At 43.4% G+C, this 26,547-nt stretch overlaps 2 protein-coding genes across 2 annotated transcripts; one reads left to right on the plus strand and one right to left on the minus strand.

The window, feature by feature from the left end:
• The first annotated feature begins 2,063 nt into the window (after positions 1 to 2,063).
• LOC119357467 (indole-2-monooxygenase-like) lies at positions 2,064 to 8,046 on the plus strand. Its single transcript, XM_037624407.1, has 4 exons — positions 2,064 to 2,145; positions 2,294 to 2,823; positions 6,886 to 7,314; positions 7,417 to 8,046. The coding sequence occupies exons 1-4, from the start codon at positions 2,064 to 2,066 to the stop codon at positions 8,044 to 8,046; spliced, it is 1,671 nt and encodes a 556-aa protein (XP_037480304.1).
• Positions 8,047 to 11,709: 3,663 nt separating this feature from the next.
• LOC119352897 lies at positions 11,710 to 21,873 on the minus strand. Its single transcript, XM_037619489.1, has 21 exons — positions 21,507 to 21,873; positions 15,759 to 16,250; positions 15,595 to 15,673; positions 15,358 to 15,505; positions 15,146 to 15,269; positions 14,861 to 15,041; positions 14,751 to 14,779; positions 14,518 to 14,666; positions 14,331 to 14,433; positions 14,143 to 14,238; positions 14,011 to 14,066; positions 13,763 to 13,886; positions 13,611 to 13,673; positions 13,466 to 13,525; positions 13,228 to 13,389; positions 12,987 to 13,060; positions 12,817 to 12,910; positions 12,569 to 12,705; positions 12,360 to 12,440; positions 12,166 to 12,271; positions 11,710 to 12,008 (listed from the first exon to the last, which is right to left on the minus strand). Exons 1-21 carry the CDS (start codon positions 21,696 to 21,698, stop codon positions 11,934 to 11,936), a joined length of 2,625 nt encoding a protein of 874 aa, XP_037475386.1. The 5' UTR covers positions 21,699 to 21,873; the 3' UTR covers positions 11,710 to 11,933.
• Between the last annotated feature and the right edge of the window lie 4,674 nt (positions 21,874 to 26,547).

Genomic DNA, 26,547 nt, shown 5'->3' on the forward strand with positions numbered 1-26,547 from the left:
GGTGATTCGAATCACGTCGTGTTCGACTACATCATCCCCGTTCTTTGAACGCTTCCGCTCGCGATCTACAAGGTATGTAGATGCATCTATTCACTCGTTGCTAGATGAACTCCTAGATGATCTTGGTGAAACGAGTAGGAAAATTTTTGTTTTCTGCAACGTTCCCCAACACAACCGCCTTTGGCGCCTTTGTACATCCCCTGCCAAGCAAATGGGCAATTCTTCCATTTCCAATGCATGCAGTCGATGCTTCCAAGAATCCCAGGAAATCCTCTTGTTGCATTCTGTGTTAGGATCCGAGCAGTGTCTTCCGCATTGGGTGTTCTCAAGTATTATGGTCCAAACACTGCCACCACTGCCCGACAGAACTTGTATAAACACTCTATGCTGGTGGACTCGGCCATGCGCCCATAGTCGTCGAGTGAATCACCGGGAGCTCCATATGCAAGCATCCTCATCGCTGTCGTGCACTTCTGGATGAAGGTGAATCCAAGAGCGCCGGTGCAATCCATCTTGCATTTGAAGTAGTTGTCGAACTCCCGGATGAAATTCACAATCCTGAGGAAGAGCTTTCCGCTCATCCGATAACGGCGTCGAAATGTTTTCTCGCCGTGAAGTGGAGCATCGGCGAAGTAGTCGGAGTAGAGCATGCAGTAGCCTTCGAGACGATGCCAGTTCTTTGCTTTCACCCGCCCAGGCGCCGAGCCACCTCGCCGCGGCTTTTCATTGCTCGCCAGCAGCTGGGCGATGGCGGCGAGCACCATGAGATGCTCTTCTTCCTGGATGTCGGCCTCGGCTTCCTCCTCCAGCAGCGCGGCGAGCGCTTCCTCGTCATCCGAGTCCATCGACGAGGCAGGCAAATCGCCGAACACCTTGCGCTCGGTGGGCGTGTACCCGCCGCTAAACCGCGCCTCCGCGGCCGGAAACGGCGGCCGGAAACGCCCAGCTGCTGTTGGGGGGGCTGCTGCGGCGAAGCGCTGCTATTTTTCCGGTGGGAAATGGCTATCTAGCGGTGTAGGGCGGCGGGCGGCGCCGGGATATAGCTACTGGTGGCCGAGGGCGCGGGGGGTGGGAGGCGAATCGGAGAAGAAAACCTTGACTTTTCCCCTGACGGTGTGGGCCAGCCACGCTTTTCCCTTGCACCGGAGTCCCCAACTGCTCCCCAGTGCGCCGGGTTAGGCCTGTGACCGCCGGGCGCAAAACAGGGCCGAAACGGCGATTTTCAACGTTCTGTGGGTGCGACTGGGGCGTTTTTTCGCCCCGGCGTCGAAAAAGTGGCCTGGAAAGGCCTGTTGGGGACGTGGCTGGAGATGCTCTTATGTGAAACCCAGGTCAGGCGGCTCGTGTGTGCAGTCCCATAAGACGACGTGCCATAGGCAGGAAGCATATGCAACTCTTTAGCGCGATGCATCTTGAATCAATTTTTTATACCACCTCGGATAAGTATCGGAACAAAAATTCTCATATTAGATTGCGGGGATAAAAAAAAATTCGATGCTAAGCGTAAGCCGGTTGATAACTGCAGTTATCATCCGCCTTGATAACCATCCGATCATGCACATCATAGCCGTTCACTCAAAGTCCCACGGATCCCACTTCCTCTCAGATGCACATGTTCGCCTCGCGCACCACAGCACAACGCCCAGTCGCCCACTCTCCCGCTACGATGCAACGGACGTCAACGCCGCCGGAGTTGCGCTGACGCCTCCGCCGGAGTCGCGGCCGCTGACGCCTCCGTACCTGTGATGCAGCGGTCGTCAACGCCGCCGGAGTTGCGCTGCAGCGGCCGCGACACCGCCGGAGCAGTGATGCAGCGGTCGTGGACGCCGTCGGAGTTTGCGCTGCAGCGGTAGATGGGCCCAGAGGACACGTGGCAAGCAACGCGGGAGGCTTATGTTTGTTAATATCAGCCGGTGGAAACAGAGTGTTTTCCATATATTCCCGTACTTATCTCCTGATAGATGAATCCCTCCAGGTTTACGGGAAACGGGGTCATTGCCATTCGGAAGACTCGGAGGAGATAAGGATGCACGTGGATGCGTCGTCCCACGCGAGACGCGCGTATGCAGAAGGCGGCCGGCGCGTGGCTCGGCCGGTCGGCGGGCAGGGGACGTTTACCAAAAATCCAGTCTCTTCCTTCAAAAGGTACGTACGCGCGTGTCACCACTTGGAGTTTTCTGCATAAATATGGACTAGAAGTGATGTCTTGCTCTCGCTGCAATCTCCAGCCTTGTAGCTATAAAGTCTGCTGAGCTGCTCTGTAGAAGAAACATTCAGTGAAACAATCAATCAGCCGCTGTGATGCTTCATCCGTTGCATGGCCTCCATGAGCTGCTGCTCCTGCTGCAAGCGAGGTCTCCACATGCTGCTCTAGGACTGGTCTTTGTCCTGCTCGTCTGCCCTCTTCTCGTACTCCTGGTCGTGCGCCGCCTCGCGACGCCGTCGACGGCCGCGGCGACCGCGAGAGCCAGAGAAGAGCTACTGGGCAGGCTTCCCTCTCCTCCCAGTAGGCTCCCCGTCATCGGCCACCTGCACCTCGTCGGCTCCCTCCCGCACATCTCCCTCCGCGACCTCGCCGCCAAGCATGGCCGCGACGGCCTCATGCTCCTCCGCCTGGGCGCCGTCCCGACGCTCGTCGTCTCTTCGCCGAGCGCCGCGGAGGCCGTGCTGCGCACGCACGACCACGTCTTCGCGTCCCGGCCCTACTCCGCCGTCACCGAAATCCTCTTCTACGGCCCCACGGACGCCGCCTTCTCCCCCTACGGCGAGCACTGGCGGCAGGTCAAGAAGATCGCCACCACGCACCTTCTCACCAACAAGAAGGTCCGCTCCTACCGCTATGCCCGCGAGCACGAGGTGGGTAACCATGCATCAATTTCTTCTGCATCTTTGCTATCTTTAGTAGATGTAACATTATTCATCATTTAGTTAATTACTTCCTCCGTTCACAATCATAAAACGTTCTAACTTTTTCTGAATTGGGTGCATATAGACATGATTTACTGTGTATGTTCACTAATTTCAGTCTGTATGTAGTCTATATTAAAATAATCAAACATCTTATATATTTACATCAGTTAACTTAGTCTAATTCAAAGATAATATTATTTTAATCACTATACATTTTTAAAATCATTAAAAATATATATTTCAAAATTGAATTTCACTCACTTTAAAAAACTATTTTCACTCAGTTCATGAATGGATTAAAAAATTTCAAAAAACGGTTTCAATTACTATTTCAAATGACCGACTTCAAAATTTTCAATTTTTTTAGTTATTTCATAAAACATATATAAATTATTTCAAACAATTGATTTCAACTATTATTTCAGAAGGCATGTTTCAGTGATTTCGAAACTCCATTTCAATATTTCAAAAAATGATCTTAGTTATTTCATAAAATCTATTTGAAGTAGTCCAAACGATTGATTTCACTTATTATTCAAAATGGCCAGTTTCAGTTATTTCAGAACTCCAGTTCAATATTACAAAAGAGTGATTTCAATTTCTTCAAAATACTTACTTAAATAGTTGCCAAAAACCAAAGATTTCAAAATGCCCATGTCAATTGTTTCAAATGATCAGTTTCAATTATTTTAAATGATCAATTTCGATGAAATTGATATTAATTCCAAAAAAAATATTTCCATTATTTCAATTTCATATTTGACAAAGTAGGAAAAGTGATTATTTCAACTTGCTTGTTTAATAAAAAATACATCTATTTCAATTCCATATTTTTTTAAATCATCAGTTTCACTCTTTTAAAATAATCAATTCCACATTTTTCAAATAATCAGTTTCACAAAGCTGCATTACAATTTCAATGACAGAAATACAAAAATATTTCCATCAACTATTACTCAAGTGAAATCTGAATAAACACAAAATAGGCATTTTAGTTACACAAATCCACCATGATATTACTTTCTGTGACACTATTTCACTCTCTGTAACCCTATTTCATAAATTAGTTTCACAAGTTTGTAGAAAACTGATTTAATATATTTCCCAACAGTTACGTTCATATATCACACATATTTTCAGAACTGTTCATCTATTTCAATTACATTGCAGAACTAATTTTCCATTAAACAATAATCGACAAATCCTAATCATACAAATCAAATAACAAATACTACCTCTGTATACTAATATAAAACATGTTAGATCACTACCTCGGTTCATCATCCACTAAGTGCCAAATCATATACTAAGCTCCAGATTAACACAAAACACTGTTACCCGGGAGGACAAATCACAGGAAAAGGTGGGTTCCCCGGTGCCCTTCGGCACCCATGGCGGTGCCCATGCTTCAGATGTGGCTGGTGGGGAGAGGAGAGCTAAAAGGATGGCGATGGTCGAGGAGATGTGGTCGACGGAGACTGGAGCAGATGTGGTGGACAATGACCAAATCCGGCTAGCCAAGGCGAGGATCCAACAGATCTGGAACCAGGACACCCGAATGAGCTTCGTGTTGTGCCGCTGGTCGCTGCTGGCCTCCACGGGTGTCTAGGCGTCACCGCACATCCGCTCGTCTCTGGTCATTATGGGTCCTTGCGCTCGCATCATAGCTACCGCCGTCGGTAGATCCGGATTTAGCGTCGGCCGGCAAGCCGCTGACAACCTCTGGTTTTGGATCGAGAGGCGAAGCGCTGGTGGATCAAGTGAATATTGTGTAGAGAGAGGTAGTGGGTACTGTATTTAGGATAAGTATTGGTTTTTCTTTTTTCCGGGAAGGGATGGTATTGGTTTTGTTTATCTAATAACGAGGAATAATAGCTGGCAAATACACAAATTTTGAAACAGTTGCAAACAACGGATTTTTGACCACTAGGTGCCGGCGCTGCTAGAAAGAGGTTTGCGCACATGGATATGATCACTCGTGTGTGTGAAAGAGAGGGGATTTTTGTTTATTGTTCATCTCAAACATTATTGTTACGTTTAATTCTTATTGATGCTACAAACTTAATGTTAATAGTAATAACTCCTGCAAAGTATGGACAAGTGTAATTTCGGAATTTCTGTGCAATTTAATAACACAAAATTTATGGTTCTTTTTCACATCACAAACACCTGTCTTTTGTAACTCTACTCGTATTATACTTTTTCATATAGAACCATTTTACCATTTTTTTGGCTAATCTTTACAATTTTTTATATATTAGGTTCGCTATCCATTTGTCATCTTGTTTCTTAACAAAAATGTATACTTTGGGAGTAAAGCTACCTCCTAATTCTTTTTCTTGCATAACTGAATTATGGCCCCCTACCAAAAAATAACAATCCATCTATTTTCAGTCTTTCCTTCTAGGGTTTTGTTTATGTATTTATATTTTTACTAGTTATTTAAAAAATGGGAACTCATGGGAATATGTTCCTAATTATTAATTGGCCGTTGGTTTACATGATCAACTACATCAAAACGGTGTCTAAGCGATGTAATAAAACATGGAATCTTTGATCTTTTCCTTCAAGGTTGATATTATTCTTTTATGCATATAGTATATTTCTCCACTTTACATATTCATTTCAAAATGATGGTTTGCTAAGTCTTAGGCAACTCATGTTCTCTATCTCAGTTGGTTTCTTCTCCAATTAGAATATTTTGAGTTTTTTTGCATATTCTGATGATGGGTTCCAATCTGTGACACTGATTAATGAAGTATTTGAGAGCTTTGAAGCATCTTTTACAGGAGAGAGAGTAAGGGAACGTTTGGTTCCTGGGAAAAAACGGTTATAGCCTTGCCGAGCCAGGATAAGCGTTTGGTAGAGCTGGCTTTTGAGGGCCAACTAGCCTCACCGGGCCAGAAAATTCTAGCCCGCCAGGGAGAGCCGAATTGGCTCGCCTTCGACGGCAAACTCTCACGCGAAGATAAAAAACGAAGTGAACTCCTCCAATCTTTTCCCCATCTACTAATACTAAAGCTGGATGGTCGCACCAGATTTCTCCAATCAATAAATGAATTTGCAATTATTTCTACGAACAAATTTCTCTCCCTAATATGATCTTTTCCCCAACGTTAATCTCAGATTTCTACACCACAAAAAAAAAAATCTCAGATTTCTGCAACTATACTACCGTCCCTACCGGCAGCCATTCTCCGGCCGTTTCTCCGATGCGTGCGACATGTATTATGCATAGAAGCTAGCTAGCTCGGTTGATGCCCATCCAAACAGCTAGCTAAGGCAAGCATGGCAAGGCTATAAGGGCTAGCTGAGCAAAGAACCAAACGAACCCAGAGTCTCAGTCTAAGTGATGTGACAAATGAGTCATCTCATTTATACAAAGTATTGCAGTCTTATTATTGTTGTTTCGTGTCGTTATACCAAAGTGATACTACTCGATGTACTAAATCTACCACAATAAGCTTTTTTGTTGCTTTTCCTTTCAGGTAATTGTGTTGATTTTTCATATCATAGTTATAGTGCCTATTATTTTTCATTGAGCATGCTAGCCTTTTGAGCCCAAAAGAGTGGAAGTAGGCTCGCCAATTGGGAAAATCATTATTCATAGTCTTGTTATGGCCAAGGGACACCATATTTAGAAAATTGATAGTTCTTAAAAAGCAATTTTTTTTGACAGACTGTAAGGAAACCCCCTACAGTATAATTGGTGCAACAAATCCAAATTGCAAGTACGATGCCTTGAACCTGGGTGGGTGGGAAGGCATCAGCCCCTTCCCACCACTAGGCTATGCCTTAGTCTGCTTAAAAAGCAAATTAATCCAAAGGCTAGTAAAAAAGTGATTGAAATCTCCAAAAAAAATAGGCAACTTAAATATAGACGACTTACTTGATTTATAGATATATTGCAGCATTGGTAGATGCATGTTGTCCACATCATGGATTGTGCCAAAATTAATCCTTTTCAATTCACAGGTGAGATCGGTTGTGGCCAAGATCCTCGATGCGGCCTCCAAATGCACCGTCATCGACCTGACTGACCTTCTCAATGCCTTCACCAACGACATTGTGTGCGAAGCTGTGTCCGGTAGGCTTTTCAGGGAACAAGGCCATAAAAAACTCTTCCGAGAGCTCGTCGAGGCCAACTCATTGCTCCTGGGTGGATTCAACCTAGAGGAATACTTCCCCATGTTGGTGAAGATGGACATCATCAAGAGGATTGTTTGCGCCAAGGCCCAGAAGGTGAAGAAGATGTGGGACAACCTGCTCAATAATATCATCGATGAGCATGCAAGCAAGTCAGTGCCAGAACACAACAGCGAGGATAGTGACTTCACCGATGTGTTGCTTTCTATCCAAGAAGAGTACAAACTCACGAGAGACCATATTAAGGCTCAGTTAGAAGTAAGTACGTCCTCACAAACAAAAACAAAACAATCACACATCCACACATATAGCTTATATGTTGTTGATTTGATTCTTACATATGGATCCGTATGTATGTAGATCATATTCGAAGCTGGCACGGATACATCATTCATAGTGTTGGAATATGCGATGGTCCAGCTCATGCGAAAACCCCACCTCATGAACAAGCTACAAGCTGAGGTGAGGAGCACTATAACCAAGGGGAAAGAAATAGTTACCGAAGACGATCTGGATAGTTTGGCCTACCTAAAGGCAGTCATTAAAGAGACACTCCGGCTCCATATGCCTGGGCCACTCCTCATACCCCACCTCTCCATGGCCGACTGCAACATAAAGGGCTACACAATACCATCAGGAATACGTGTCATCATCAACAGTTGGGCTCTTGCAAGGGACCCTAATAGTTGGGAGCATGCGGATGAGTTCATGCCTGAGCGGTTTATGGAATGTGGTAGCGCCGCAACTATGGACTATAAGGGAAATGACTTCCAATACTTGCCCTTTGGGGCTGGGCGAAGGATTTGCCCAGGCATGAACTATGCGACTGCGAGCATTGAAATCATGCTAGCGAATCTCATGTACCACTTCAACTGGAAGCTACCAGTAGAGTTGATGGACGAAGGTGGCATCAGTATGACTGAATTTTTTGGGATGACGGTGCACCGAAAGGAAAAGCTCCTCCTCGTTCCCGAAGTGCCACAAGATTAATACATCGGTCCATTGTATTGTGTGTGCGCATCACAATGAGTACCTACCATAATAGTATGGTGAATGTAGCCTTTGGACTTCTTATTAAGCACCGGTGTAATGAATAACTGTTCGATGGGATTTTGTATGAAATAATACAAGTTAATATCTATGCATTGTATATATAAACAAATAAAGGGAGGGAAGAAAAGCCATGCATGTTTACACAGACGTGATAGATAAGTCCTTGCTAAGTGATTCTTCATATACATGCACACACTAGTTTTCTTTTTGTATGAACTTGTTTCGCTCGTATCCATCCATGCACTCACGTAGATATATGTATCTAGCCGCCGTAAAAAAAGATATACGTATCTAACTTGTACGTCCGCATGGGAAACTTACCCACGTACTAACGCATGCAGCCGTACTGATGCAGTTCATGATCTGTATAGACGTCTAAGCCGGATCGTACGTGTACCCGAATACCGGCAAGCGATGTGCGAACTCCTCCCATTTCTTTCTCTCCGTTTTATTTTGCATGCAGGCTTTGTAGGATGGTGTGCATCAATACCATGTACAAACCGGTTTGACTCGGTGGCCGGTACGTACGACAAGCTATGTCCCCGTCCAAGCGTGCACGTCAAGAAGGAGAAGAAGAGATATGCATAAAGAGCCATGCAACTAGATGAAAACGCTGTCATGCATCCATATTTCCTCCAGTAAAATCGGGAGCGGCCTACGGATAAACACCCGAAGGCCAGCAAGAGAGAGGAGCACCCGACGACCGGCGAGACGCAAGAAGCTCTCTCACGCGCCGGACCGCCGGCCGGACGTAGGACGCGGGCATCCCCGCCGGCGTACACGGAAAGGAGGAGGCCGCCGTACATCCGTCTGCGCGCAGGGGACCTCGGCGGCAGCAACATGAACGCACAACTCACATTCCCGTAAGGTACTACTTTCATCTAGCTTACATCTTCCTTTCTTGCTTTCCTCATATACAGCATATGCATACACACACACGGGCACCACACAGACGATGTTGAACGTTCGAAGAGGACGTTGGCATGATCGGGCTGCCGCCGGAGATGGAGCCACCGAGGCACCGTGGAGGACGATGACATGGAGGTCGACGGCACCAAGGTCTCCGTCACCACTCACGTCCACTTTGTGACCGCGGCGCTGAAGAACACAACAACATGAAGCCCGCCATGATGCTGCCCACCATCGAAGTTGTCGAGCCGGCACCATGGAGGCCGACGGCACTAAGGTCACCCGCGACCACTTCATCATAATGATGCCGCGGAAGACGACGACATGGAGCACGCCACGACGCCGCCCATCGCCGATGTCGTCGAACCAGTGCCATGGAGGTCGACGGCATCGAGGTCGCCAACACAGCTCGTGTCCACTTCATCACGATGGTGCCGTGGAAGACAACGACAGGGAGAACGCCACGACGCCGCCCACCGTAGAGGTTGTCAAGCCAGCACCATGGAGGATGGCGACACGGAGCGTGTGCGCGAATGCTCGCTGCTCCTCTCGGCCGCGCGGGCGGTGAGGGTATGGTGGGTGGTGGCGGCACCCAGGCATGAAGGAAGCGGTAACATGCGCTGGTGTCTGGTGGCTTCGTTCCTCAGGGATGTAACCGTCGACGTCGTACTGACAACCGTAGGTCTACCCTTGGCAAGTTGGATCTGCCTACTCCTCTTGCTCAGGAGACATATTGGTACACGCACGGACAGATGACAATGGACTTTTACGGGGAAGCTTAGCTGGGACCTTTTGATTAGAAGAAATAATGATGAGAGGCCCACACCCCCTAAAAATCAAGGGGGGGAGAAGATTAGTTAACGAAGAGACCCCGTAATAGGCCCCTAATAGTCCGTTGATTTAGAATTTTTCAGGAGACATAGATGCCTGCTCCGGCAGGTGGTGCTCAATGTGGTGGTAGTTGGTTGATGCAACTATGCTCTGCAGCAGGTTTAAAAATTTCAACGAAATCTCAGTGAAATTTCCGAAATTTTGCATATTTCAGTAGGGTCCAAAGTATTTTTATCCTCGAATTTTTGAGGTAGATCCAAACTAATTTCAAAATAAATTTAATTTATGTTAGAATTCATTGAATTTAAGTGAAATTTGAAATAAAAATCCAAAATAATTTCCAAAATATGCGAAATTTCTGAAATTTCGCAAATTTCGGTGAGGTCCGAAATTATTATGTTTCCGAAATAAAAATTCTTGCTCTGCAGCAGCCTTCATGGGGCACGCTGTAGGCGGTGGACATTTTGGCGGTGACTTGCATCGTACCTCGTTCCTTCATGGGGCACGCTGCAGGCGGTGGACATTTTGGTAGTGACTCGCAGCGTATCTCGTTCAAGCACTGCTTAGGTGGATCCAGGCTGACTTGATATAGTGATGTCCGCCTTCCCTTCGTTTGTTCCCATTACAGTCTCTGGTCGATGTGACCTCGATGGAGGGGTGCACATTTTAGAAAAATTAGCGTTGCGCGTGACGGCGTGAGTGTCCCATGTGGTCATCCATCAATATGGGTACAATTGGTTGTTGCATGTTGGTAGTGCGCGAGACTTGGTTGTCTAGCTTCATAGTGGAATGCTAACCCCATGCCTCCCACCCCGTAGAATGGATCGTCTCCAATGGATTTCCGCACGCTCGACGTATGTCCGCAATAACCAATTTGGCATCTTAGCATTTGCCCGATTTGTGGAGTTCATCTTGATCTACTATTGTGATACTGAACGAGGCAATGCAGCAAGACTTTCTCTGGCAAGTTGGTGGTGACAACACTAGGGACTTTATCTATGATGGCGCTCTTTGAGTACCGGGTCTCGAGTTCCTAGTGAAAACCCTAGGTCTAGTTTTTACTCATTGTACTTGGAGTGGTGTTATGCTCCATTGCTGAAGGCTCTTGTCTAGAGGTTGCTTGGACTTCTTATAGGTGAGAAAACCATGATCTCACATTTATGGTTGGGTCCGGTGATGACATCTAGCGTTCATGCATTGTTTCATTGCTTCAGGCGTCTCTGCAGAGGCACCTTCTTCTTCAGGTGTTGTCTATGGTGGTGGTAGTAGTTGATATTTTGCCACACTGGGTCGTTCGTCATGCCTCGACCTTTGTGGTTTTTTTCTTTTTTCCCCTTTTGGCTATGTTCTTACTCTTTGTCGCTCCACTTGTTTTTTTTGTGTGATGTGTGCAGGCTAAGACATCACCTTTTCCTTATGTGTAAAGTCCAGAAATGTATAGACATTATATTGAGGTCCGTGCACCACCGAACGATCACTACCACCACCAGAACGAGCCGTCGACATGCCACTGTTGCCGCTCCCATACCGAAGCCGGCCTGATCTTTGTGCACGTGCCCCTAAGAATCAATGTCCTAGAACCGCCATCGCTGTTGTTGAACCCCCTTTAATCGATTTGAAATGCCTAGCACCAAATCTCATCATAGCACATGTACGCCGAGAAAACCCTAACCTTGCTGGCCCTAGTTTGGCTAGGTAGCTTGGCATTCTTGTTATACTGAAGGCTCAAATTTTCTCCCAGGTATGAAAATCAAGCGAACATCAGATTTTCCTCGGAGACAAAAGCCATGCAGGAAGCGGGTGACGAGTGACGGCTGATAATTGAGATGGCTACGGCTTGGAATGAAAATGCTGAGAGGGGGAAGAAAACCACGACCTTGAGCAAGCCGGCGGACAAATGTCTGATGGTGAACCACGCCTTACATGAACCAATCAATGAATCACCCTGTGGTAGCACTATAATCGACACTTCACACACTCCTATGGAAATTACAATTTCTCGACCTTAGTTTCTGGATGATTAAATGCTACCTACTATGTATAGGTATGAGTTTGAATGGTTGTGCACTTGTTCAATGAGCTTGCTAGGCTGCCGGAAGGCTTGCGTAGGGGTTGTCGGCGCAGGCCAGCTTGTCGTTGCCAGGTCGAGAAAACACAATCTGCAAGTATTAAACCGTCATAAGCACATGCATTAGCAAGTATTAACTGCGTATTTACTAGTTTCAAAAGTTACTTGGTGAATTTTGTGAAAAGATTGACCAAATTTTGTCGAATTCATGCGAACACATTCTACTCCATAGCTAAGAACACGGTTACCTGGTAAGTTCCAAGCGTCCGTGACTTGAAACCGGCAGCACAGTATATGAAATAGTACTCCCATACACGGATAAACTTGTCATCAAATCCAAGAGCCAAAATCGCACTGCAATCAAGAAACGTAATATACATAGTGTTATAAGCTTTATGGATTTGTTCGCAATTCAACATGGATGAGATGCATTGATGCTTACTCTTTGTTGGCCATGAAGTTATCCCTCCAGCGTATCAGTGTCGAGTAGTAATGGTACCCGATGTTCTCAACCTGCTCGATGCTGCATTCAGACAACAGCACGCATCACTATTGTCTCCAAAGTTCAGTAACAACAAACATGCTAGTTCAGAAAATTCAGTTTGTCAATAAGTTCATCGCAGTGAAAGGTGCATATATGCAACACCGTACCAGAGCCTGGACGCGGCGGACATGGCAGACGTGATCCGGGCTAAGGAAGGAAGGCAACCCCCTGGAAAGATGTATTCTTTTATGAAGTCTGAACTTCGCCTGTATTCCTCATACCGTTCTTCTGGAATCGATATGAACTGCATGCACACATAGAAAAACGGATATTTGAGTTCAGTTAGTTCACTATCAATGATTCCTCACAAAGGATGAAGCGAATCAATGTGGTATTCGCGTTGATTGGTAGAAACCTGGAGGACAAATAGGCCATCTGGAGCCAATAGAGACTCGCAACAGCCAAAGAAATCGTCCATGAATTCATGACCAACCCCTTCAATCATCTCGCTGCATGTGTCAACAAGAGGTAAATACTTCATCGATTCAATATATTCATATTGAGAACAGCAGCATTACTACTTACCATGATATGATCCTGTCGTACTTACACCGACCTGGTATTTGACGGTAGTCACACAGCAGGAAAGTTATGCGATCCTGACAAAACAAAGCATATCAATGTTGTTGTAAATAGACAATAGAGAGGAGCACTTGTTAAATTGGAATAAGTTCTCCAAGGACATCTTAATCTTAAGTACGGGCAGTGTCGAAAAAAAGTGAGACTTGTGTCTGAACTCTGAAGGTAGTATAAAATCATAATTTACCTCCAAACCAGCTTCCTTTACTTTCATTTGAGCATACTTAAGTTGCTCCTCAGACAGTGTAATCCCTGTGTATTTGCATCCCGTTTGCTTCACCACTTCCATCGCCAAGCTGCCCCAACCGCTACCAATTTCAAGAACATGGTGATTCCGTTCCACTTTAGCCTTACATTATTACATATTCATCAGATCATGTATGCATATATTTATCAAGTTTTAATAATTATATCAGTACTATTACCTTCTTGATTAGTAGATTAACTTTACGTTGCTGTGCTACTTCTAAGCTTTCATCTTCCACCTATGATGATTTCACACCAGTTAATTCGCACTCTGGATGCACAGTTAGGCAGTTAACACTAGTACTGATCATATGATTGACAAACCTTGAATACTGCACAAGAGTAAGTCATCGATGGATCCAGGAAAATCGAGAAGAAATCATTACTCTGCATGCACATTTCAGAATTTGTGATTTGTCAGTTAGAACATTCAGACAGAGACGAGGGCAGCAGGAGGAAGGTGCATTAGGAATGACCAGATCATAATGCTGAGAGATGTTTCGGCGAGTTTGCGTGACAGTATTCTTCCTTGAGATGTGGCGGAGGAAATATTTTGCCGATGCGATCCCAGCTGTTAAAAGCATTGGTGTCCACCAACCCCTGTCAATTAACGATAAATAACATACTATATGAAATGGCTTAGTTAAGATGCCAGTGAGAACATACTAGATGTACATACTAGAGATGTTTTGGAGAGTTTGTTTGAAGCTCCTAAATTTAGTACCTTTTACTGGCAGCACTGTTACTACTCTTCTGAGCATCCCTGTTTGCAATGAGAATCTGCAGGCAAAAATTGCATAATTAAGATGCATATACACAGTATGCCAGATCAATCTAGTATAATGATTTAGTTTACCAGGAAAAGATTCAGAAGCCCTTCTCTTTTATCAACAAACGAAAAATAACCGTTAATATATGCGTCTGCCATACCAAGATCCGCTTCGGTTGCGACCTGAAACAGTGTTTTGTTTTCACACAGGAGACAATCTCAGGAAATCAGCCACCAAAAACTGAAGAGAAAATGAGAAGAGACAGTAGCCGAACCTTCCAGTAGAACAGAGGGTCATGAACTCGCAAGACAGTTTTGACAAGACATTTTTTGTCGACTTCACCGAAACTGAACATAGTGCCACCTTCTTCAAGAATGCTGGGGGCAGGCAAAAATAACCAAGTTATGATTTATACCATATAAATCCTGGGATTAGATCTGGAGTTTCAAGGACGGACTCACGTCATGTTACCGATGGTGACATATTGGTTGAGAAACCTTGTTACCAGAAGACGAGCCCCGCATTCCGTCCACGACGGAACCATCTGTTTTGGGTTCAGAAGAAGACTACTCTTCTGTCCAAGCAAACCTTGAGCTGCAGACTTCCCAGCCTGCAGTAAATCAAACACATAAATACCACATACAGAACATATATTTCACTGAAGATGGTAATTGTGCAGCCACAGAGTGAGTACCTTAAGACCGTCTTCATGAAAGCCATAACCTGTGTAATCAAAGGAGTTACCTAACCGAAATACACGTAGTAATAAACAAAACATTTGCTAAAAGGAAGAGATCGAGTTACCTTGATATGCCCCACAGAACCATATTCCCCTGTTTCCTTGGATCTGTTGAAGCTCCAGAGAAGCCTTTGCAGCAGCAACGGATGGAACAGGATGACCGGTGTTCCATTTGAGCAGGACATGATCTGGGACATGAGGCGGGTTAAGTGTCACCAGGAAAGGCCTGCCGGTAGATTCGATGTTCTGAATTTTCCAAGCAAAGATGTGATAAATATGAGAATGAGTTCAGTGTGGATAACAGTGTTAATCAAAGTAAGTCCATGCATCGCCGACACTGTGAGCTTTACCTGCAGGAGATTTAGCCAGTAGGTAACAGAGACGCCACTGCTTGTTGTCCTCAAGAAGTTCCAGGCGCTCCACGCCGACGGGTTCTGTGGCATCAAAGTGTCATCGCGGTGGAGGTATATGTCACTGCAATGTTAATAGTTCAGAGATGAGCAGAACAGCAGGCCAGGCAGTTACAATAAATTAAATTTTATAGCAGACACCGATTACATACCTGTGGACATATTGGAAAGCACCCAGAATTCTCAACTCCTCGTGTGTTGCTTCATCTCCTAGCATTCTCAGAACATCCGGTGCATGAGCACCAAAAATGATCTTGTCATACACCTCCTCCGAGCCACTGACCTCTAAGACTTTGTATCCTGCAACCAGAAATCAATGAGCAATGACATCATTTGCAGGAAAAGAACAGGGATTCAGGTTAATTTTTATTTTTGAATGGATCGAGTACCTCCTTCAAAGTTTGAAACAGATTTGACTTGGCAGCTGGTCTTAATATGGCAACCCATGCTTTCCAGTTCTTCCCTTACCTATTTTGTAGATGCACATGTTCAGACACTGTATTTTTGCAGGTGACAGCTACAGTGTGCAATACATTTGCAGGAATTAGAGTACCTTGTTTACATATGTATGCGAGCGACCTTTGACGGTGAGCCACTGAGGGCGGCCGAAGATCTGAAGGAGGTGATGGTTGCGGCAGAAGGAGAGGACAAAGAAAGCGGAGAAGCCAAGCACCCCCTGCAACGGGCATGACCATATGCTCGCACAGATTGGTATCAGGTAAGCCTCCTGGAAGAGCTGGGAGTATCCATGCGTCTGGATGAACTGCCCCAGAGTCTCGTGCCGGTCCAGGTCAGGGTTGCTCTCATGGTCCTCAAGGTACTTGAGGGCATCCTCCTTGAACTTGAGTATCTCGCGGACCATGTGCCAGAAGGCAGGGCGGAGGGCATTGCTCTTCTGCGCCAGGAGGCCCGAGAGGCCGTTCCGGCTGCCCCACTCGCACCTGCCGCCGCCGGAGAGCTGCGTGCTCACTGACAGCGACATGTCTGATATCTCCATCTCCACACCGAGCTCTTCAAACCATTCCAGCATGTTTGGGTATGTCACCTGCCATGTTGGTGCAGTTGTATGCATGGTCAGGTTTAAATTCAGTAGCTAACAGATTTTAAGTTTTTCTTAGTTTTCAGAAATGGATGTTAAGGAGTATTTTTCCTCATTTGGCAGCCATTTCACTCGGTTTAGCAGCTTCAACACCACGGCAGCAATGGGGGCAGTTACAGGTTCATTCTGCATAGTAATTAGGTTGCGAATCTAGATGTCTGTTTTCATATATTGCATCCTCTGTCCCAGAAGACATGACCGACCTATCAGACATGAATATGGCCTTTGAAACACGACTTTGATCGTTGTCTTTTATATGAAATATATACTTATAAGATATTTTTCATCTCAAATCTAATTATATACACATATAACTATCCCTTTGACCAACCACAATAAGTCAATAACCACACATCAATATTCAATGTCAGAGACTACATGTTTTCTGAGAGGTCATCTATTCTGACTACTTGGATTAGAGATAGTACTGGTCAAGTTTGGCCACTTACCGTATTAGTATTCGCTTAGGTACAAATTGCAATTATTGAAATTACATTTGAATGCAGCAAGATTTTCTGTCTTTCAAGATAGAATATGGTATTGCCAAATAAGACGTTTTCCCATATGTATGGGAGTAATTAGGCAAATCCTTGATGGATTGGGAAAAAGTTACTCCCTCCGTTCACTTTTATAAGACGTTTCAGACAGCTCACATTGAACTATTTTGGATGATGTCTGAATTGTCTTCAACGGTTTATAAAAGTGAACAGAGGGAGTACTAAATATGCTTAAGATGTTCCCATTAAGATTACTATACATAGCAATTGGGTATATAGCTGAAATTTACTCCCGTTGACGAGCGGTCAAATAAATAAATTAAGCGAGTGAAAAGTATGCCAAATAAGTAAAAAAGCTCAGAATTTCAATGGCTGGGTGTGACTATGCATCTGGACAAATAAACTCACAAACAGATAGGGTGACCATTCTCGTCCAATCAGACGCAGTAAAGTTGGACCAGACTTGCACTAGGGAGACAGGGACAATGAAAGACAGCGCAGAAAACCTCAAGCTAACCAACCAACGGGAACAGCCTGCTGTGGCATGACAGCCACACAAGTGTCTCTTTCGGGTGATATTTAGTACCACAATTGTGCATCAGTTTCCACCAGACTGGTACAGTAATTAGCCAAGGAGAGATCTAGACAGACGCCCAAGCAGAACTGTGCCAAACGGAGACCATGACAGTAGACTAATCAAACATGTGGAGATGCCTCCGCAAGTCTGCATTTGGCATGTGCAAAATTAGATTGACTAGTCGCAGAAAACGAGCACTGTCAGCTTGTGCCAGCCAGCCAACCAGCCTGGACCAAAAAACACTTGTCAGGGACAAGCATAAAAAAGATGGAAGTGGAACTGTTGGTACATGTGTTGGTGTCGTCCCCGCCGTGCTCATCCCGGTTCAAGGTTTGGCTAAGGAACCCAATGAACAAGTGGTTCTTCTTGGGCAGAATAATGAAAGCCATTGCACATGGGCCTGGGAGCAAGTTAACAATGATGGACAAGTGCAGAAGAGGAAATATCCCAAATAAATTAATTAGTCGAGTAAGGATATGCTTGTGATAATATTAGTAGCCGTATCATGGCGGTACGTAATGTATTGGTGTCGTGTGTAGCACGTGCGGGGGAGGAGGAAATACAGTGGTAAGACGAGGAGGAGGAGGAGGAGGAGGCGTACGTGCAGTTGTAGTTCGGTTAAGCATAACAAAAGATACTCACTGCGTAATATCGTTGTGTTATTGGTTTTCTTCAATGAAAATTAAGGGCGAAGAGCTCCTCAATCCGCACTAAAAAAAAAGCTCACCCCCTATGTCTGTAGACATTCTGGATATCGACATGATCTCCTATTTTTCACTTTGACAAAACAAAATTATTTTGGATTATGTCAAACTTTGCGAATTTACTCTCTGTGCCAATATATTAGTAGTGGAATATTTTAAGGTTATTATATTTTGAAAATATTTACATAAAAAATCTAATGATAATGTTTCCACTAAATATTATAAGTTTAAGTTTGACCGGCTCTTTCAGATAATACCATCCATTTCAAAAAATGTGTATGCCTTAGTTGGAGGTTTTGGACTACGAGCAAGCCTATGTGAATACTACACGAAAAAAATTAGTTGAAGGTATTGATGTTCTTCTCCGGATCTGAAAAACTGGACATGTGTTTATTTTTTGTTAGAGAGACAGGGAGAAGAAAGGACAGTGACACATCGGGGCGACACGTGTCTCTTTAGGGTGAAATTTAGTACCACTGTTCATTAATTTCCACCAATGTGGTACGTTTATTAAGGAATGGTGTAGACAGATGCCCATACTGAAATGTTCATGCCAGTTGGATTGACTAGCTGCAGAAAAAGTGGAAGCACCAAGCAAATGTGGCGAGAGACAAGTATGCTACTACTATTGGCCCGGGGATGAAAGTGGAACTATTGGCGCATGTGCCTGTGTCGTCGTCGTCGTCGCCGCCCCCGCCGCCCCTACCCCTTTCTGTTGTATATCGGCCGTACGAGAATACCATTGTAAGGCCATCGCGGCGTCCACGTCGCCGGCTTACCACCCACTGACCATCTCCATCGTCTACCTACCTACCTTGGAGTTCTTCCACGAATGGCAGATACATCGTTGCAATTGATTGATTGTTAAGCGCTTTGATTAAGAACCACTGTTGAGTAAATGATTAACGCAGATACGATATTACAGGATTATTCAAGGAGACTCGGGCCTTCTTCAACATTTTCTTCTTCGGGGCAACGATTTTGCTATGTACATCGTGTTTGTCAGCATATTCTAGTCTACATCGATCAACAACTTTCTTGTTGCTAACAAACTTCTAGGTTTTAACAAGTTTGTTCAGTTTGAGACGGATGTTTCATAGGTTGGGGTTAGGTGCTTGATCAAGTCCCGAGAGGTGGTAAAGAGCGAGCGAAGGTGAAGTCATAGATGCCGTCTCTGCCGACGAGATTCGACAAGGCCATGGCCGACACTTGCCTGTTTACGTGCCTCAAACGGGTGTGGCTAGAGATTGAGAAGGTTTCAGGCCTATGATCAATACAATTTTTAATTCTTAAAAAACTTGATTACAACTTCAGAAGTCTGGGCCTAGATTGACCAGATTTGACTGTTGTAAGGCCTAGATTCAAATTTAAGCCCGTCGATTAGAGCCTAAAATTGGTGTAACTTTGATCTAGTCTCGTTGCCCTCCAGGTAAGGTAATAAATATTTAAGATGAGTCAAGGGTCTTCATAAGGAAATAAATAAGTAGTAATAATACTTGGTACAAAGTTTAGAAAAAATAACTTCATGCCAACTAGAGATGATGCTCTCTAAAGTGCACAAAAAGATATGACCAAATACGCAACAGATAAAAAAACTCTGGAAAAATAGGCTATCACAGCAAGAACATGGGAATTAAGGGCAGAAGATGGGATAGACAGAGTTGACTGTCGATTAGTCTAACCAGGTGTGGTAAAATTGGACATGCGCATGTGTGTGTACGTACATATATTGTGCTGGGTTTCTATCTAGAAGTTTATTTGATTTGTGTTTTCTTTATTAAAGAGAGAGAAGGAGAATGGCATTTTGGAGCTCGGCCTCGAATTTTTTAAAAAATTCAAAATTCATACTTTTTTGTTTCAAAAAAATCTGGAAAAAAAATTACACAAGTACACAGGGATGTGATGTGTATGTGTGTAAAATTTCAGAATGAGATACCTTGAGATGCGATCTGTGTAAAAAGAACAAACTCATGGACCTTTAGGATGAATAGTATCATGTGTAGAAAAGTCACATCCCGAAAATTTTCATAGATGTGTGTTATGCCTCCATGTATGTCTTTATTTTTTTCAGATTTTTTTAAAATATAAAAATGTGAATTTTGAATTCTTCAAAAACCGGCCTCCATGGGAGACCGAGCTCCAAAAGCAATTTTCCAAGCAAAGACAGCAACACATGCGCCTTTTCCGGGGTGATGTTTAGTAGTACCACACAGTGCTCGTTAGTTCCCACTAATGTGGTACAGTTATTAACAGCAGACGATGCAGACAGATGCCATGTGCATAGATTGCCTTGACTGGCTGCAGTAAATTGGCGGCCGTGTCAGCTTGTGCTCTGTGCTCTGCGCCCACAAGGCAGCCAGCCGGCCAGCTAGGCTGGGCCGAGAAAAGGTGAACGTGGAACTGTTGGTACATGTGTCCGTGTCGTCCTCCTCGTCACTTGTCTAGTTTTGTCTGGCCGTTCGCCCGTGCCATCGTAAGGCGATCAGGGCGTCCACGTCGCCCGCTCACCACACACCGGCCATTTCCATGGTTTACCTACCCACTGCCTCTCATATCGAGTCCCCCGATGGATAGGCCGATGCATTTGGTTAAGCACTTTGGGTAAGAATTCACGTGATTAATTGGTGCCGACATGATTTGCCGGGTTTTTTAATTGTTAAAGGGGAAATGCCACCATGGTTCTTGCTTGGACAGGATAAAGAACGCCGCTTAATTCAAAATAACCACCTGATACATGTGGTAAGCAATCCAAACAATTTTAAAAGAGCTAATTCAAAATAGTGAACAATACATATCCATCTACGTTAACTTAACTAGATAGTTGTCCGTACGTTGCAATAAGAGTATAGAAATCCTACTACTTCGTTTCATAATGTAAGACGGTTTTGGCACGTGTTTTACCTGCAATTTTTATTGATGTGATTGTGTGTCAAAAATAATAATTATGTTCGGTGATTACTTAGTGGCTTACCAAAGAAGAAAGATTTTATTCGGTAATCATTTATTGGCTTACCGAAGAAAAGTGATTTAAATATTTCGTAAGTAGATGAGATGCCTTGCCGGCTATTAAGGCGGTTTTGTCACCTACATGTACAGGAACCGAAGCCCACAATAAAGAGATGAAACACGAGGACTGTAGATAAATATAAAGAGGTGAAAACACGAGGCCCTCTAAAATTTCTATGAAATACTCCATTCCAAAGGTATATTTCAAAAAATAATTGTAGGATAGTCATGTCTTTCCTCCGAATGGTATGAAAAAAAATATTTATTCTTCTCGATAGGAATCCTATTCTCCGAAACTCATGTATTTTTTCTTCATCCTAAAAAAATGGGAATCATGTTCTCGAGAATTCGTATTGGTACGCGCATCACGGCCGTGTGTACGTATTGGCGCCGTAGGTAGGAGTACACGCGTACGTACCCGGTTGAAGACCATGAAGCCGAGGTCGAGGTGGACGCCGTCGACGTCGGCGGTCCTGGCGTGGCCGCCGAGGCTCTCCTCGGCCTCGTAAACCGTCACGCGCGCCGCGCCGCCGGCCCTGGCCAGCTCGTGCGCCGCCGCCAGGCCGCTCACGCCGGCGCCCACCACCGCCACCCGCATCTCCTCCTCCATGGAAACCCTGGTCCTCTACTGGCAAGAAGGTTCGTCTCTGGTGTGCGAAATGGCGTGGGGGTGAATCAGTCAACAAGTGGCAGTGGCATTGGCGGCGAGGGGTGCGAGGCCGAAGGAGGAGGAGAGGAGATATAAAGCGCAGGGGAGGGAGGCCCCGGGGCCGCAGCGGATAAGAGGAGGGAGACGAGCCACCGAGGAGGGTTTACTTTCTTATAATCAGCTCCCGATGGGCCGCACGCGCGCAGCAAGCCCTCTTTCTTTCTCCTCTCTTTTTTTCCTTTGTCGTCCAGGCCCGGCCCGGCCCAGGGACGACTGGTGGAGACGAGCGAGCTGGCAGACCAAGCAGAGGGGCCTAGTTTGTCTCCAAAAAAAGGAGGCCTGAAAAAAGGGCATTTCCCCTAAAAAAGGAGGCCTGAGAAAAGAGAAAGCAGAAGGGCCTAAAAAGGAAAGCTGATGGACGAGTGAGTGCCGACTGCTCGCGTTGATGCAGGCGGACGGACGGGAATGCGGTTTGAATGTGTAGAGAGTTGTCCTGTCCCGTTCGGTCAACCCAATACGACCTTCCAAAAGTTTTTAAAAGTTTCTTAGAGGACTGTGCTATTTTTAACCCATCAGGGTTTAAATCCTGGTGCTCACATTTATTTCTGAATTTCCTGCAATGCGCATTCAGTAGGAGGAGACGTTCCCGTCGACAACGAGGCGCTTACGATGACTTCGTAAATCTCAAGATGATATGTCGACTCAGTCTTTCGGAGGTGCTCATAGGGATATGGTGTGCGTGTGTGCATTCATAGGGGTGAGTATATGCGCGTGTTTATGGGCGCTTGTGTCTGTACTGATGTTCAAAAAAAAGTTTTCAAAAGTTTCAGAACTTTCTAATCATTTCTAGAACATATCCCGCAAAAGTAAAATCTAGAACATTTCCGGCATCACCGGGACATTCCCGGGGCCTCTCGGAACACTTCCGGTGCCTAATTCTTCCTTCTCATTCATCTTCTAGTTGTTCTAGAAAAACACTAGTCGTTAACAGTGTTGACCCTCCAGGTTGGACGATGTGCGGACGTGTTCGGAACATTTTTCGGTCAATAATTATCAATGGGATCTGGACACCCATAATAATTCCCGCACCAACCAAGATCTTTATCGAGCGGACCTTTCTATCATCGTTACCATTCCCTTTACTTTGTGATACATTAAAAAAATGAAAAGACTTTTCGGCATTCCTGTGATCAACACTTTGATCACAATATATACCTAGTAATCCTCGTTTCGGGTTTGTACTCTTTACACATTCCCGTATTTTGATGTTCTCGTGACTAACACCTTAGTCACTATGTCTGGCTAGACGATGATGAACACCATAATATCAAGTGGGCGCAGAGTGTGTCTCTCCATCGCCGAAGGTGCAAATATCAATCTTGACATACCGAACACCACGGTATCCTTTTCGGTATACCCAAAAGCTAGCACATTCTCCCACCGTCCGGGTTTATTAGCCCTACTTATATTTTGGATTAAATTTTCACCATAGACTTGATTTGTAAAATATAAATGATATGTCAAAAAATATTATTGGATTTGTATTCAAAAGAAATTTCCAACAATACATCATTTTGTACATATAACTCATAGTATATTCCCCCGAAGAAAAAAAAACTCATACTATGTTGCACAAAGCTAAAATCAAACTTTGCCCCAAATTGTGAGGGGCCTTAATAAACCTGGACGAAGGGAGTATCAATGACTTAGTATTTGTTTGGAATAAAACTAGTTCCCACATGCTTTCCTTGCATTTCTGAACATTTGTCATCACGAGACCTTTCAAAACTAGATCCCACATGGACACATTTCAGTGGATATATTTAAAAAGCAACTTACTATGTCGAAACCATGTGTTCAACACAAACCTGATTTTCTCTCACAAACCGGTAGGTTGATCGTTTGTTATGAATTGCATGTGCCAAAAGCAAGTTTCAAAATAAAAAAAAAATTATACAACTTTAAGGGTTATCACGTTTCTTTGAAGAAACTAGTACATGTGCTAGAAAGTACACAAAAGCATCATAAATGATATGCAAGCAATATTTTTTTAGAAACATGCATATTCTCACTATTGAATAATAAATAACAATGATTGACTTATCATTATGCTAGAAAATCGATCTGAGCTAGAAAAGCATATGTGTACCATCAATTTGTTTTCATGACTCAAAGTTGATTTTCAAAATATTTATTGGATATATATGCCATGTGGAATCTAGTTTGAATGAGCTCCTCACGGGAACACAGCGGGGAAAACAGAATTTGATTGGACGCTCGGTTTGAAAGTAATATATTTTTTAATGTTCAAAACAGTTTGCATGTCGTTGATGTCATCTAATTTAATTATATATGATTTGTTTCTCACATAGTATGGTATGCATGCGCTCTTGAGTTGAAAAGTACGTGAGCACTCTCGAGCAATGTACTAAAAAATTGTCAAGACACTACATATCCGCTCAGAATTAAAAAATATATATCAAGATTTAGATAGTTATCATGGAAGATGCTGGGGAAATTTTGTGGTGAATGTGTAGAAATAGACATAGATGCTTTGGGAGATAATTCTAGAGAAGGTATCCTTAGTTGTAGGCTTTAGATCGCTACCACTTGTCAACATCTCTCCATTATCCAATAAAAATGTGCTTCTCATGAACCATGGACGCTACCATGTGTAGAAAGTCGCCATGAGTTGTAGTGACCACTAACAAGAGTGTAACACCCAGGCATAACGTTCGTAGTTGTAAAGCCGAGTGCCCCCTTTTGTGTACATGTCTCGTTTGTGAGCAATGTGTTTCTAGTCCTTATTGTTTATGTTAATTATGATCCGTCTAATGACGTATTCACCCAAAATCTTAATAATGACTAGGTATCTTGATTGTGAGAAAAAAACACTAACTTTTAAGTAAAAAAGGTCAACAAATCAGTACTATGGTGTCCCACAAAAAACATGAATATTAGTTGGTGTAGCGAGTGTGTGTAGATTCTCACGTGGTGTATATTAGCAACATTAAATTTCACTCGTATTCAATAGGTCAGTCTCCCACACAACTGCATAGAAAGAATATTTAATTATTTTTATTATATCAGATTCGTAAAAATATTTATTGTAATGATATTCAAAATAATGTTTGATTAGAGGCAAATTGTGTTAATAGGTGATACTAGACTATCTTAATAAACCTAAAAAAGTACGATTTTCCTAAAATGTAAGTTTGTAATGTATTTTGAAAATTTCCATGCAACGGTTCTAAACTCTATATCCAAACAAAAATGTGATTATCATTTTTCTTGTTTATTCATACTGGGGAAATAAACACAGATGACATTATTATATAGTATCAGAGATTGTAAATATTGTTGTTTATCATGACTGACTTAGAGGCCGATTTCATAAAATGTGATTTGTTATGTATCATGTGCCGAATAGTTAATACAAAGTTAAATAATTTTTTATTTATACTTAATTGGAAATTAGTAATTCTAATATGATTTGACTGATTAATTATATACAATATTAGATTAATACGTAAAACTAAATTTCTATTGCGAATTTACAATAAGTTTGCACTTTGACATTACATCAGTATGTGAAGCTAACATTTTAGTACTTGAGTCTACATGTGTGTCTAAAGATAGCTACTGGTGCATAGCATTAACGATCGACATTTGAATTATTTGGTTGGTCGATTAAACTACCTGGTCAATAATTGTCTTTATGTGATACTACACGAAATCAAAAATTGTGTATGTTATATTATGATTAAAACTATATGTAAAGGCCGTACAGATGAAGTGGGTATTATGATGGAACCGACATTGATGGAACCTTATCCTTTAGCGGTGAATGAATAGAGTTTGCGATTCTATGTGAAATGAATAGATATCTCTTCTTCTACCCAAGCAACATGCAATCAAAGGAGGGATTCGTCTCCATTTAACTTCAATATGTCGGAGGTAACACCCCGACCTCTGCTTTTTAATATGTTGCTCTTTTATTTTATTTTTATTTTTCTCAAAAAGGAGGTAACACCCCGACCTTTGCATCATTACGACACACACACCCATTTTGTATTAAATTGTTGAAAGTGCTAGTCATGTCTCCTACTAAAAAAAAATAATAGAATCGAATACCACAACAGTGAAAGTAGGAATGCATGCCTATACATGTAACCTAATATTGGAACGCCATTGAAACCTATGGCACCTCCATAATGCCCATAGAAAGACATACCCTCCCAAATGAATGTTTGCTTTAATCATAGGATGAACACACCCCAACAAGTTTCTGAAAAAATTCGTTATGCAAGTAGGTGACGGCAGGTTAAAGGCTATATGGATTGTAGTGCAAAGAGGGATAACAAATGGATATGTAATAAATGGACATGTGGCTCTTTATGTGAATATGATTATGATTGTTACAAAAGAAGAATGTAAGTTATATGATAGAGTAAAGGCTATATGGATTGTAGTGCAAAGAAGGATAACAAATTGATATGTAATAAATGGGCATGTGGCTCTGTATGTGGATATGATTATTACAACAGAAGAATGTGAGCTGTACGATATCACGGTTGCTACCAAGGAGGGACATATACAAGTGATTTCAATCATTTGTAGATGTGTGAAGTAAGACAATTCCCTTCTAGGATTGGGGAAGAGTTAAAGTAGTTTGCAGACAACTAAAGGTGTTCCATGAAGCGATTAATGTGATCTCTAGGCTAGAATATCCACATCAAATATCTGAAAAGTCAAACTTAGTTTAGAGACAGAAGAATGTAAAGTCGATTATGATAGTTTTAACATGGTC

Source organism: Triticum dicoccoides, chromosome 2A (assembly GCF_002162155.2).
Source record: "Triticum dicoccoides isolate Atlit2015 ecotype Zavitan chromosome 2A, WEW_v2.0, whole genome shotgun sequence".
Taxonomy (NCBI): Eukaryota; Viridiplantae; Streptophyta; class Magnoliopsida; order Poales; family Poaceae; genus Triticum; species Triticum dicoccoides.